This window comes from Sycon ciliatum, chromosome 12 (assembly GCF_964019385.1).
Source record: "Sycon ciliatum chromosome 12, ocSycCili1.1, whole genome shotgun sequence".
Classification (NCBI taxonomy): domain Eukaryota; kingdom Metazoa; phylum Porifera; class Calcarea; order Leucosolenida; family Sycettidae; genus Sycon; species Sycon ciliatum.
The window spans coordinates 24,413,666-24,429,149 of NC_088654.1; the positions used below are offsets into that span (position 1 = coordinate 24,413,666).

The 15,484-nt window shown below is 47.4% G+C and overlaps 1 protein-coding gene across 1 annotated transcript in view; it reads left to right on the forward strand.

Moving 5' to 3' along the window:
* Positions 1-10,953, forward strand: part of LOC135828408 (integumentary mucin C.1-like) — a 19,734-nt gene extending 8,781 nt beyond the window's left edge. Inside the window, exons 4-7 of the mRNA XM_065340860.1 lie at positions 1-265; positions 4,937-5,012; positions 9,221-9,246; positions 9,912-10,953. The exon at positions 1-265 is cut by the window's left edge and continues 1,044 nt beyond it. Of these exons, the coding sequence (XP_065196932.1) occupies positions 1-265; positions 4,937-5,012; positions 9,221-9,246; positions 9,912-10,222 (678 nt within the window). The 3' untranslated portion in view covers positions 10,223-10,953. The remainder of the gene's footprint in view (positions 266-4,936; positions 5,013-9,220; positions 9,247-9,911) is intronic.
* Positions 10,954-15,484: the final 4,531 nt, after the last annotated feature.

Sequence of the window (15,484 nt, forward strand, 5' to 3'; positions counted from 1 at the left end):
GAGGGTTGTTCGTCCGACCCGAACGATGTTCCGGTGCCGTGCGAGTTCTGCGAGGTGGAAGTCAGGCTTGGCGACCTGTACACTCACGAGGTGGCATGCGCACGCCGAGAGCAGCGGTGCACCGGCTGCGGCATGTCGTTCCGCGGCATTAAGCTACCACAGCATCGGCGTACCGGCTGCAGCCGAGAGTTGCAAGCACCAGCGGCTTTATCGAATGCAGCAGCAGCCGCAGGAGGAGGAGGTTATGGTACCACTAGCTTCCCAGGTAGGTTCCCTCGAGCTGTGGGTGACTTGTGGTAAATCTACGCCGAAATTCTCGCTGCCAGGGTGCAAACAGGCAACATACGTCTGCCCCTGCCCCCTCCCCCCCCCCCCTTCCACTCCTGTTGTATACCCAATCGTTCGTAGCACCCTTGAAAGCCGTTGAAAACCCTGAAAGTTTATCTTCCCTCGGGAATTCTCTGGAAATCCCCGGAAAATCTGTGTATATGTTTTTGCTACTAACCCTGGGTCTAGGGCTCCACAGCACCCGGCGTGGCAGTGGCTGACTAGATTGCATTTCATTGAGCAGGGCTTTACGTTGCATCCCGTGTATGGCAAAGGACAAGCAGTCAGTGTGGTTGGAGATTTATTTTATTTTATATGCGCACATGTTCAATTACGTAGTAGCTGCAACGAACTTGGCCATTTGAGATTTTGAAACACTCCTCCACTCCACACTGCGCTCGTGGCCCACATTAACAACACTATACTCCATAGCGAGGAAATTCGTTGTTGGGTACATGTTCAGGCTGTGTTGTGTGGCCAGGTACGGAGTGTTAGCCACACTTTGAAACGCGTAGAAATAACCCCTCAAACATCACCCCTGCGGCTTGGACTCTGAATATTGCCTGATGGACAGCGCTCGACATTTTTTCAGGCCCATCGTGGCACGTGATTGGTGCCTTTGCCGGGCTTTGGTCCCCCAGATTTTCAAAACACCTCAAAAAGAGGTCTAAAAAAGGTAGAATTTGGCAAAATTTTCCGGAAAATTGTCGAATTTGCGAAAATTCATGGGAAAACAGCAAAATTCGAAAAAATTCCAAAGATCCAAAAAACACCCCATTATTCGAAAAGATAATCTGGAAACCCCTAATGGTGACTGCACTGACTGGCACTGTCCAGTGCTGCAGTAGACTCTACCGGCAGTAGTGACTGCTCGCTAGTCACTGGACGGCGCGTGTAGGGACTTACAGGGGAAATCCCGGGGAGATAATTTTCGCTGAGCATGAGCTGAGCACTTGTACTTGTAAAGTTGTAGACCCAAACCTATTCTACTAGAATCAGTACTGCTGTCTGTTATATGTAGCAATAAAAACTGCTTTATGGCAGTTTTCTAAAAAAAGTTATTGTGTTCTAGTCCATGGACCCCGTCTAAAAAGTAAGAAATTAACGAAATGTGATAGCCGAAAATTAAAATTTCTCACAAAACCTCACAATAATCACACACAGGATGAAAAGCGAGAAGACATTTTCCCCTCGTGGTCCTCTTTCCTATTCATGCATGTTGGCGCAGTACTCGTACAAGTCACCCGTGAAGTGTCAGATGGACTCTTGGTCGGACTAAACAAGTGTTGAAAGCAGTATTTTTTTTAAAACTAAGATCCTCAAGTGTTGTGATTATTCAATCATTATTGTGAGGTTTTGTGTGAAATTTTAATTTTCGGCTATCACATTTCGTTAATTTCTTACTTTTTAGACGGGGTCCATGGACTAGAACACAATAACGTTTTTTAGAAAACTGCCATAAAGCAGTTTTTATTGCTATAATAGCTGTGGCGGACATGGAAATCCAGTCGATTGACCGGGGCCGGCGCCCTCATCGCGTAGATCTACGGAACGCTCCGCGCGTGCAGTGCACATGTAACAAGTACATGTAATAGTTGATCTGATGGGACCATACGGCATAGCAGCACGCTTATCCTCGGCTGCATGACCAGCGCCCTGGGGCCGCAAGACTTTCGACCGGAATTCCATGTCCACAACAATCGTACTACTTAGAACTAGTACACCAGTACAGTACAGTGTAGCACTAGTAGATCTACTAAGTACTGAGCCAAGTCAAGCCTGACTCAAGTCAAGGCCTAAGGCTAAGGCGAAGAGGCGTTCTTGTAGCACAAGAAAAAAATTTCACCTTTCCCGCCGTAGCCTACGCGTAGGAGCGTGACATGATAGTATTCTCCACTGGCCTTTGCCTGAATGGAGGGAGTTTGAACAGTGAAAATATCCGATCAGTATCACAGTCATAATCTACAGACAAGCAATTTAGGAGGCGCTCGAGGATTGAGTAAATATTATTATGTCAGGGGCCGCAGCTACCGGCGGGGAGGAGAAGGTCTTCAATGCCGAAGATAGGAGGGTCCGAGTCCTGAATCCTCGGAAACCTCCCGCCGGGGGTCACGCAGTTCACGCCTCCATTTTCCAAGTACGTTCAGCGTGCAAAACTTGCAAGCAGGTAGCGCCCGCCACGTGCTTCATGGTCGAACAGCTCAACAAAGGCCGCGATCATCCCTGCTACTATTTCACGACTGCCGCACACGTTATTTGTTGCAGCGATTGTGGAGAGTATTGTTGGATTCAGATTGTGTACGAATGGGATCCCAAGGATTCCATACCCAGTAGCACGTTCCTGCCGGATGAAACCTTTGTCGAGGAAAACAATGACCGAGGATGGCTGCGGGTGCCCGAAGACTACATAAAGAACTGCGGAAAAGGCAAGGAAGACTGGGATCGCTATCTGTATGATTATGGCATTATTGCTCTGCGCAAGGACAACTTGGAACAGAGACTAAAGGATGAGCTTGACAAGCTGAGCGGTGAAAATGCAATGGTCCGCAAACCAGTGGCCCAACAGCCGCGTATGGAGTCTGTTGACCAGGCGTTCCTGTGTGGGTTTCCTGGAGAGGTCAAGAAGGAGGAGGTTCGAGGTCACATGTACTGGATGCCCGTTCAGAAAGCCAAGAAAGCTGAACCGCTACTGGATGACATCGGCTTTCAAAAGCGCAGAGGCCAGGAGAGAGAGACCTCTGCACTGTTCGCCATGCCGCAACGTCATACGAATGACGGTGACGGCGACGGAAACAAGAAAAGCAGCAGCAACCAGGAACTTGTTGTCAAGCGACTCTACCGTCACTACATTGATTCAAGCGGTGGACAGAGCGGCTCACCCGTATACTCCTACGACGATGAAGAAGACGAGTACATCGTTTACGGCATTCATGCCGGATACTGGCGCTTTGAGGATGCCAAGTCCAATTTGTACTGCAATGTAGCAGTGCGGATCCAGGAGGTCTACAAAGACATGAGTGAGTGGATCAAACGGAAGGAGGATGAAAAGCACACGGCCAAGCCAGCTCAGAAACATTCCACAGAAGGTAAGGTTCATTCCGTGAGACTTGAGACTACTACTAAGTAGTTCAAAAATCTAAGACCGTTCTACAGTAGAAATCAATTAAAAAAACCACAATTACCACAAAAGACGGCAAGAATGACTGCGAAAGAGACGGCACGAACAGTAAAATACCAACAGCAACAACCACGACGACGACGACAACAACAACCACAACAACTACAACAACTACTACTACTACTACAAACCTGCAGCCACAATCTCACCCTCTTACCCAATAATTCCGGATTCCCACTGGCCGATTTTACAGCCGACATGGAAGTGTATGACAAAATCGTGAAGATCGGTGCGAAAATTTCCCTGGGGTAACCAGTGTTGTCGGACAAGTTTCCGACCAATCTGCGGCGAGTTTCTTAGTGGTTGGACATGGTGGTGCGAGCCTCTGACCAATCACTATTGGCTTGTCACCATGACAGCAGAGAGTGTCGGTGCAGATCCTGAACTGGCTGCACTGGATCGCTACTTGACGCCAGCCCTTCACGTCGTTGACTTTGCAGCTCGTGTAAAAACGATCTCATTTCCGCTCTGGCGTCTACTACGGTCTAGTATGGCTGCCTACCATGCGTACGTGTGTCCACAGAGCGCCACAGGCCAGCAAGAAAAATCGCTTGTCGTTCGTTGTGTGTGAACCGGTAGTCCGAATTATCCGACTTAGACAGCCGATTTCATGTTGAAGTCCATATCATGCCTGATCTCCGCTAGGTCGAGTTTTTGGCCGATCGTGGTTTATCGATTATGGAATCATACAAAAATCCTCGAGATCGGCGCGAAAACTACCTGGGGTGGATGCGGCGTTTCCGACAAATTTGCGTGGGTGTGTGTATAGGTCCGATCCAGTTGGCCGATCTCATGTGGAAGTCGGTATCGGAGCGTCGACCAAAATATCGGACAGTGTGGACCAGGCATAAGAGCATCGGCGGAAAATTCAGCCTAGTGGGAACCCGATATTACCCTTTTCCCATTGCTATTACAATTATGCATGTTTCTATTGGCTACAAACTTTTCCAAATATTATAAATTTTATTATTTTGGAAGAATTTGTAGCCAAGAGACCGTTTTTGTGTAGTGGTGTATAACTGTGTGAAACATGAACTGTGGCTACAGTGGAGTCTGCACACCCTTAGGAACTATACATGTAACAAGCATATACCATGACTTTCTTCCCAGTGCCTAATATCTAGGCGCGCTCGCGAAACCAATTTAATAGTGAATACCGCTGTTTGAAGATCTCTAGGATGCGTGAAACGTGATGTTACAGCTATGTTATGTAGACAGACCTTATCCTTCAGTGTTCAGTGTTCAGTGTGGGCATATTGCTCTGTACATAATCTGTATGTGGAGCACTTTGCTTAAGCTGCTCTGATTGGCACTATGTGTGTACATGTATGTGTGTGTGTGTGTGTGAGTGTATGTTGTGTGTATGTTGTGTGTGTGCATGTGCATGTGTGGGTATGTGCCTGTCCAATGTACTGGCTGTGTTGTTTGAAGGATTCGTTGAGGAGAAACAACTTAGCTATCTGTTTGGCACTGGAATCGAAGGAATGAAGAAATCGAAGTCAGGAACGTAAGTGTATGCACTGTGTAATGTGTGTGTGTGTGCGTGTGTGCGCGTGTGTGTGTGTTCATGCGTGTGTGTGTGTGTGTGTGTGTGCATGTGTGTGTGTGTGTGTGTGTGTGTGTGTGCGCGCGTGCGTGTGTACATGTGTGTGTGTGCAAGTTGCATGCCCACACGTTACTGCGAGGCTTGTGTGTATGTCCTGTTGTGGACATGAAAATCCATTTCAATGACCGGGGCCGGCACCTTCAATGCGTACAGAACGTTGCGTGCAGTGCACATGTTGATCCGATGCGACTAGCGCGCTGCAACGCATAAGTGCATGTGTGTACCGTGTACACACGGCTGCATGGCCAGTGCCCTGGGGCCGCTAGATGTGCGATCTGATTCCAATGTCCACGAATTTGCTTGGTGGACATGATTATTTGTATGTACTGTACATGTTCGTGAGAATATGTGCATGTGTACGCGTGGGCGGGTGTGCGTGCACTTATGCAGTCATGGCAACAGGTGTATGCATTTCGGTGTCCACTATTCATACATGCCAATACACGCGCTCGTGCATGCAAACACTAGTATTTGGTGCAGAGCATGTGAAAACGGCGCAGGCAGGCAGGCATAGTGGGATGGTCTAAGACCATGATTGAGAAACAGATAGTCCATCGGCCAAGTCTCAAAATCGAAAGTGGTGATGCACTGAGCTTCCAACTAAACGCGACCATACCCAGCACGTAGAGAATATATCAGAGAACACTATTCCGTTTGTTGGACGTGCCGAATTCAGTCCAGGGCGTCGATACGAAGCGTTCTTCGTCGCCGAGTTTTTTACTGTGCGCTCCATTTGAGAGTGCGCAGAGTTCTGATCGAGAGTTTTTTGAGCAGATTTTCAAATTTTTGAGGCTGTCAGCTGACAGCTGTCAACCCTAAATGGCACTTAGTATGTGACAGGCAATAGGTTTTTGTGCCTCCGTATGCCTTCTAATAAGTTCTATCTTCCTTCGTTTCACTTCGCTGCTTCGCCCACCACCTCAGGAGATGACAGCGTACCTGCACTAGTCAGCTCTCGCTAACCCTGTCTCTCTTTCTCCGTCTTAGCGCTCGTCATTCGTGTCCTTCTGCTGGGGCGAGCTTGATACTGTTGTGTCGTAGTTTTTAGGCAATAGTGGCTGTTGTTCGCGTGACGATCAGGATTTATGGAGAAAGACGACGACTCGCCAAGTTCCCATGCAGCCACAGACGGCGTAGCAATTCTTACCGCCAACCCTTCGAGCAACGGAACCGGCCTGAGTTGGAAATCGTGTCTGTGTAATTGTGCCACGATACGGATGAAACACACAGGCTCACATGTGACGAGATGAAGATAATCTCAACAGGCTGACGGAAATCCAACAGGCTCACGGGAACGCTGCAGTTATGGTCGGAGACGCGGAGTTATTTAGTCACTGGCAAATGTTGCATCGAGTGCTGTGTGCTCTAACACAATTGTAAAAATCATGAAAAAGCGAAAATAATGCAATGGTGGGGCTGAGTGGTGTTCTGTGGAGGAGACGTCGCTGTCTCAGTATTCAACGCCGGACCCTGTATTTCAAGTCTGTGGTCATGCTCGATCATAAGTTCCTGTATGGCTCCAGTGCCTTCTCAGCATTGTTGGCGGGTAAGCACCTGGATCGTCTCCAAGTACTGCGGCTCTGGTGGCTTGAGGGATGTACGGGTGCTCGCCGTGCACCCCTGCCGGCAATCTGCTAGTGAAGCTTGGTACCTACTGTGTCCGGGAGATTTTCATCCAGAAGCTGATCTTCCTAGGCTGGAGCTGCTGCTACTCCTGTGCTAGCCCTCAACCACTGGCGCTCTTACTCGGCTCCAGTGTGGGCCATTAACCACCCTGCCCGATTTCGCACTGTTGCTATTCCACACCGTCAGCATTTAACTCTGAGGTCAGACCTTGATCCCTCCCACCATATACTATCTGTCTGTCTGCCTCTCTCTCACACACAGTGTGCGCGCATACACACAAACACACATGCACACACACACACACATGCACACACAGTGACACAAACATACACATAGCCAACTTCTCTGTGTTTGGTGATCATCATCTGTTTTCTGATGGGCAAGCTCACCTCTGATGCCGATTACTTCCTTGCTTAGACCCGGTCTGCTATTAGACCAGTCTGCTCTCCCTTCACTCGCTTCTAAATCCTACTTGGAGCAGTAAGGTTGTGTCACTGCTCCTACTGATGTCATTGTTGTGAAAGCAATATCATCGCCATTGGTGGTAATTTTCCACCGTGCATGAATCATTAACAATCATCATCTATGTGTCACGGCCTAAGCATCCTCGTAACTCCCCTCCTCGTGACTAGTGCTGTACCGTTGAAACCTACTTTGCTTCAGTGTATATTCGCCCCGGGCAAAGCTCTTGTTTTGTTGCATAGTGATCTGACGCAGTGTGCTATAGCCTGTCGGGTAATATGGATAAGATTAGTACAGTCGGCATCGCCTATCGAGTGACCAGGTACATGTATAAGGATACTAGTACATGTATACCGGCCTAACGATATCGGAACACAAAATAATAATATTAATAGCACTATGTGTGCAATATTCCTTTCTAAGCTCACGCTGTGTGGTGCAGATAGGTCATGTGTCGTTGCCAACTTGCCGCATGTGCATGTGCAGCAGGAAGGCACCACATGTCGACTACTACGTATACTGTACAGCATTGTGTGCTTACATGCATCTACGGCCTTGTGGATGCAATTGAGTCTCACATACATGTACATGAAATATTATTGCGTGTAGTGCGGCATCAGGTGTAAATATACAGTGGCTAAATATTTCTCTCGCAATAATGACCGTATTCACCACAAGTGTGTTTATGTCCAGAGCCAACTCAAGTCCTGTATTATTTATGACCATGACAACAAGACTTCCGGGCTGAAATTCTTCTATGACAGGCATGAACACTTGCCTTACAAGTGTTCGTGATTGTACGAAGTACATATTCGCTGTTGCATCAATTTTGCACCATTTACATTGTAGTGCCACTAGTGGTATCACCTGCATGCGTATTGAGTCAAACAAGGTTACCTCTGTATAATTATGCTTATCGTGGCTATCAAGAGCTTCAATGCAAATTCCCAGCTGACGAATGGTGTCCAGCTTGTGTTCAGCTCAGCTGGCACTCACAACTCATAATAATTGCGTTCTAGACGCCAGATGAGATGTTTCAGCTACAATGTAGACACAACGTCCGTGTTCAAGAAAGCCGTCACTTCATCTTCTGTCCATCCTCAATAGCACGTTCAAGCAAATACGTCTGAAACACAGTAGCGACAATCCGACAGCGGCGACACGCCGTCTTCTCCGAATGAGCTTCTACCGTTCTAATTCAGATTCCCCCAAACATGTCAAAATAAATAATAGATTTCCACCAAGCTCGCTAGAATCTTGCGAACCGTCAACATGCAGGCATTTCAAGTGTTCGAGCGTGCGTAGATTCTGCTCAGCGGCTCAAGAACATTCGCCAAGCGAAAAAAAGTCGATGAGAAAGATGTAATGGTGGACGAAATTACGAAAATCGGAAGAAGGTATTCGACCCAGTTCGACTATCCTGGACTGGATTGGCAACGTCCAACAATCGGATTCGTATTCTATGGGGTCTCATGAGCTAGTGTGCCAAAGGGCGTTTAGTTGGAGCTTCAGTGCATCACCTTCGCCGAAAGAGGCCCTTTCTGAGATTTGGCCGATGGACTAAGAGGGTACCAGGTTAAAGTCCTGCTTGGAAGCGGAAGGAATTTTCCAGCCGTGCTGCGACCCACAGATAATTGGGAACTCGTGGTCTGACACAAGGGTAACATGGATGTAGTGAATGGGATTTCAGTCTTTGACCACTTTGTGGTGGGTCTGATCTACTCACCTAGCTAGCCTTAGCTCTAACTTTCATAGAAAAAACCTAGTGGAAATCCATTAACAACATTTTAATTTTAATTTACCGATGCCGTGGTGGGGATTTTTTGTTCACAGTTTTCAGCCACAAATGATGTCAAGTTCGAAATTCGAGAGCGATTTTGTCCGTTTCAGTCAAACACAGCTGAGCGCCCTTTCACGTGAGCTGCACCATTCATTTATCCTTTCAGATTCTTTTTGTCATGAATAGCTGATAGATAACACATTTTCATGTCTGTCTCTTCTCCTTTGCTGTGTGTTTTCAGTGAGGATGCCGGTAAACCTGACGAAGGTAAGGTATCTTTTAAATCACTTGGCATGTCGGTATGTATGTGTGTGTGTGCGTGTGTGCAAGTATTCCCAGTTGCCTTGTGTGTGTATGTCTGTATGTGTATGTGTGTGTGTGAATGTGGCTCTCTGTCTGTCTGTATGTATGTGTGTGTGTCTGTCTGCGTGCCGGTGTCACGGTATGAATGTGTATGTTCGTGTGGAGTGGCTCTGGGTGCACATCTAGTGCATTTGCAGATTTGCATGCTTCTCTTGTGACGGGCGTATACATGGCACATGGTACATGATAGGCGGGTGAGGGGGGGGGGGGGGTGCATGTGTCTGTGTGCTTGTAACAGTACCACGTGACCTGTCTACTGAAAAGTCACGATTCACTGCATTTTGCACAACATAACCATTCTAAAAGGAAGTTTCTGCTCCGAACATCGGAGCTCGTGCTTCCTGCCCAATGACGAGCTGTGATGCGAGCTCTAGTTCCGAGCTCCGACGTTTGGACCAGACACATTCTTTAGCAATTACCACCGAAGTCACAACAGCTTTGTTCGTACGCCCATTCTCAGTACCGTACACGCATAGCATACACTGACGATGATGAAGATGTGAACTTTTAGTCACATATCACTGTGTGTTACTATGTCACTGTGTGTTACTATGTCATTTACTGCTCAGTGTACCTGGATGACCCCTTTCACGCAAAGCTGTTCATCAGTGAGATCCTACCATGGCTTCAAAGCGTGCCACCCAAGCGTCTACTTGACAAGTGTCAGCGGCAGAGTCTCCTCACTTTAAGTGATATTCGAGATCTATGGCTCACTTTGGAAAAACGAGGCGGTCCAACGCACAATCAGGCTCTAGTCTCTCTGATATTGGCTGACGGGCGTGAAGGCTACATCAAGCTCTGCATTGCTGTCAAGGAGATGGGATATGAAAGAAGGCTCGGTCAGATGAACTCACTCCTGCCACCGGATAAGCGTGTCTAAGCCCACGCGGTGAGGCAAAGAATGAAACAGAGTTCTTGGCATAGCACCACGCTGTATTGTCTGCGAGTATTTTCCTGTACTTCTTGCTTTCTAGAAGTAAGCTAGCAAATCTCTCTCTCTTTTTCTCTCTCCCTCTTTTTACCCCTCGGACTCTCTCCCCCCCCCCCCCCCCCTCCTCTCTCTCTCTCTCTCTCATTCTCTCTCTTTCTCTCTCTCTCTATCTATCTTCTCTTTCTAGTATCAGCATCCTCAATTTCCATCTGCCGCACTTCACCTTCTTTTCTCCCATTATCTTTCACATAGTGCATTTCGTATTCTTCCACGTACATATTGTTGTTTATTGCTAAATTTTATTATTGAGACGTATTTCCCTGATGAATGTCTGTAGAAAACGTGTTAGGAAATTTTATTATCCATCTTTTATTTTTGTTGATTACTACGTCCAATGTCCGCTTCGCTGATTCTGCTGATTGCCATAACGAAAGAGCTTGGAAGCTCAGGGCCCTACGCTATGCTGTTTTGCCTTGATGACCTAGGCAAAAAAAGCATAGAGATGTTATAAATTTTTCATTTCTCCTATTCTCCTTTCAAGACATAACCTGGGATTCGAACCCGCACTATCGCCTTGCATGCATCCCCCGATACACTTCGTATACATACTAATTCTTCCAAGTTGCTTCACGTTATGATCTTGCATTTGAAAGCCCTATTTGAATATTGTGGCCAGCTGTTTGTGGCAAGCCTTCTTTGATGGTAGGGACGATACGGGACAGGTACGGTCGAGGGTAATACGACAATGTCTACCACCTTGATGACCTAGGCTGTGTTTACATGAGGCGTTTCAACCCGGGTCAGATTTCAACCCGCCATGTACACAAAATGAATGGCGCGTTTACATGACGCTTTACGCTTGACCCGGGTTGAAATTTCGCCCCGGGTCAAGAAAATCGTACTAACGTACTTCTGTGCGTATCTCGCGCCAGGTTTGAACAGCACTGCATAAATTATGCGGATTCACGTGACTATACAGGACTGTAGAAGTGGACTTTTGGCGGCATATCAGTATTTGACCCGGGTCAACTGTCTTCATGTAAACGCTCACCTATATTTTGTCTATCGTACAGACTTTCAACCCGGGTTGAAATTTCTCATGTTAACACAGCCCTAGGCAAATAAAAGCATAGGGATGTTATAAATCGTTCAACTCTCCTATTTCTTTTTCAAGGCATAACCTGGGATTCGAACCCGCACAATCGCCCTACATGCATTACCCGATACACTTCACATTCATACTCACTAGAGAGGTTCCGGGGTACGATTTTGCGTGCCAAAATTCGGATGGGCGCTGCGGATTTTTTCCCGGCGTGCTCCATACGATTTTTCGGGACGGAGAATCCGTGTGGACTGGCTTTCATACGAACCATGTTTCGTATGGAGATTTTGCGTCATCGGGTGCAGAAAGATTTTTCGCGTACAAATTTGTTACGAGAAACATCGATTTTCGGCGGGAAGTTTTGATTTCGGTACACATTTTCAAAATAAAAAGGCATAGCGCGGGAATGTGACGTAATTGCGATCGTAACCTAGGCAATGACGGCAAACACACGAAAAATCGTACTCTGGAACCTCCCTACTCTTCCAAGTTGCTCCACGTTATGATCTTGCATTTGAAAGCCTTATTTGAATATTGTGGCCAGCTGTTTGTGACCAGCTGTCTTTGATGGTACGGGACGGTACGGGATAGCGCGCTTTTAATTTAAGCCTAGTTCACATTCGACGCAACGCCGACGGTACGGGACGTAAGGGCTTGTCGGGGGGGGGGGGGGGGCTGGGGTGAGCTGTAAAATCCTGTACGATTTGTACGACACGACATGCGGCAGTCGTTGCGACGATCAACGTCGAACGGCGCGAGTCATAAGGCACGGTCCGTGACGGGGTGACTTTCAGACCTAATTTCTCATTTTTCGGGACTTCTTTTCAATTATTTCTCCTTGAAAGAAGCGGAATCAAGTTCACAATACCAGTTTTTCATGAAGACCAAAAAATTAACCCTGAAAGTTGTGGCATTCAAAAAATAGCCCCAGGAAATGATAAAATAGTTCATCTGTCACGCTTCTGAACTATCCCTAAATACAAAAAGTGACTCAAGTCGTGCTTGCCATTCTGTGAGTTATCACGGGAAGCGCAGTGTTCGAAATGCTAAAAATTTCTAAGTACGAATCGGGAGTAGTCGGCGCACGACGCCGTCTCCTGTTCACACTCGAATTGCAGCCGTTTTGTACGCTTGCGTCCCCGTCTACGCCCGTCTACGGTATGAAAAGTTGGATCGATCCAACTCTTCCCGTCGCTTCCCGATCTGTACGGTAGTACGGTTGCGTTCCCGTTCCTGGTGTTCACATTGGACGCCGTCAGACCGTCCCGTCGCTTCCCGTCGATCCTTACGTCGCGTCCCGTCGCGCCCCGTCGAATGTGAACTAGGCTTAAGAATCGCTATCACGTACGTGGACCCAGCCTCTCTAGAAGCATATACGGCGTGTCGATTGATTCCACTTGACAAAAACCCTGGAGTTTGACCTATTGGCATCGGTGAGGTTGTAAGACGGATCGCAGGGAAGGCTATCCTGCAGGTCATTGGCTCAACCATCATGCAAGCCGTTGGCTGCCGGCAACTTTGTGGAGGGCAGGAGAGCGGCATGGAAGCCGCCATCCATGCTATGGGAGTGACGTTTTCCGAAGAGGACACTGATGCCGTGCTATTCGCCGATGCTTCAGACGCATTCAACCGGCTGAACCGGGCCACCTGCATGCGGAACATTCGTCACCTGTGCCCGGACTTTGCTGCTACTATTTATTTATTCCCGTAGCTATGCAGAAGACGTTACTTCAGTAACGTCTGGCGCTAGCCAGGGTCCACACAGCTTTAATTTGGTATTTGTTTGTTTGTGTGTTTGTTTGTTTGTTTGTTTGTGTCACGCCTGGCGCTATCCCGTATCTGTCCCGTATCTGTCCCGTATCTGTGACTACAAAGGCTCTACAGGATTGTACATAACAGCTGTCCACAATATTTGCGGGCTCCTGTATCTGTCCCGTACCGTACCAATATTCGTCGTATTATGTATACGACTCCCTGATGTAGAGGGAGATTTGGAAAGAAATAGGGAGACGAGGAGGAAATTAAATTAGAATAGACGCCGAATAGGTGATAGGATGCGTCAGCATAAACAGCGTCAGCATAAACATACATGTACTTTGGAAGAGAGATCGCGTCGTCTCCAAAATAAGCGTGAACGAGCGATTCAGCGCCGGTCACAGGAAACGTCGGAAGAGAGATCCCGTCGACTCCAGAACGCCCGTGATCGGCAGATTCCGCCGGTCCCAGGCAACGTCAGGAAAGACATCCCGTTGAGTCCAGAACGCCCGTGATCGGCAGAGTCTAAGCCGGTCCCAGGAAACGTCAGGACAGACATCCTGTCGAGTCCAGAACGCCAGTGATCGGCAGAGTCAGCGCCGGTCCCAGTGAACGTCAGGACAGACATCCCTTCGACGCGCAGAAAAACTAAATCTGCAGCCTCTTTTGCCGTCGGACAGGATACGTATTATAGGAGACTGTAAAGTTATGTAATGTCCAAATTTTTACGTGAGCAGCAGGTCACTCGCGTTGATTTTTCGACGTGCGAGCCAAATAACGCGAGCTGAACTTTCGCGTCGCAGACATCCCGTCGACGCGCAGAAAAACTAAATCTGCAGACTCTTTTGCCGTCGGACAGGATACGTATTTTAGGAGACTGCTAAGTTATTGTAATGTGCTCCACAGGCAACCATGCATTCGGCGTCGTCATTGGCTCAACAGGTCAATGTACATGTATTACTACAAAAAGGCCAGAAAATCCGATTACTGTATTAAAATCAACTAATTTTCGCTGGCGATTTAATTTCGCTGATTTCGCCGCTTGGTACCAACCGGCCAAAGTAAATCACTGGCCAAAGTTTGAAATTGATGCATTAATGAGCAATGGATGCATGTGAGAGCAAAAATACCTATCGATTTCAAATTTGACGTGAAATTGCGCGTCACGTCGGAAATAACGTGCATCTTAACCTCTCTAATAGAGAGGTTTCTTTTTCTCATCAGCCAAAATTTGTTGATTTACAGTATAAGGAGATAAAAAGAAAAGAAGGAGCAAACCAAAAGAAGATGATTATTAGAGAAATAACAATCCGCAATAAATTCTGCAAATACTTTTGCCTCAGTTCTTATAACATGTACGATGAGCTAGGCAAAAAAGCATAAAAGCATAGCGTAGGGCCCTGAGCTTCCAAGCTCTCTCGTTCCCGTAGCTATGCAGAAGACGTTACTTCAGTAACGTCTGGCGCTAGCCAGGGTCCACACAGCTTTAATTCCCGTAGCTATGCAGAAGACGTTACTTCAGTAACGTCTGGCGCTAGCCAGGGTCCACACAGCTTTAATTTGGTATTTGTGTGTTTGTTTGTTTGTGTCACGCCTGGCGCTATCCCGTATCTGTCCCGTACTGTACCGTACCAGCAAAGACAGCTGGCCACAATATTTTTGTTTGTTTGTGCCATCGACATGCCTGGCGCTAGCCTGTACCTGTCCCGTACCATCAAGAGTACGGTACCATCAAGAGAATGAATATATATGCGAAGTGTATCGGGGGAATGCATTCAGTGCAGTAACATTTTGTGTGGATTTGTGTGCGAGGCCGAGCTCCCACTAGCAGGCTGGCTGGGCCGCCTGTCGACCAGCCCGGGAATCGCTTGTAGGCCGACAGCATGATAATTATAACGTATATACAGTCGTGTAGATGTATAGCAGGGAGTCATATTATGTAAACGTCTCCCTGCTGTATGGGGAGATTTTCTGGAAAGAAATACGAAGTAGGGAGACGAGTAAATGCAATCAGAATGGATGTTAGTTGCCGTCAGTATAATAATAATAAGAAGAAGAACGCCCCTGATCGGCAGAGTCAGTGCCGGTCCCAGGAAACGTCAGGACAGACATCCCGTCGACTCCAGAACGCCCGAGAACGGCAGAGTCAGCGCCGGTCCCATAGCTATGCAGAAGACGTTACTTCAGTATCTCATTGAAACGTGTTTGCAATACATTGATGTAGCTAATCAAAGGATAAAGCATTTCCATCAGTTCTAACAACATGCACGATGAGCCAGGCAACAAAGCATAGCGCAGGGCCCTGAGCTTCCAAGCTCTCTCGTTTGGTATTTGTTTGTGTGTTTGTTTGTTTG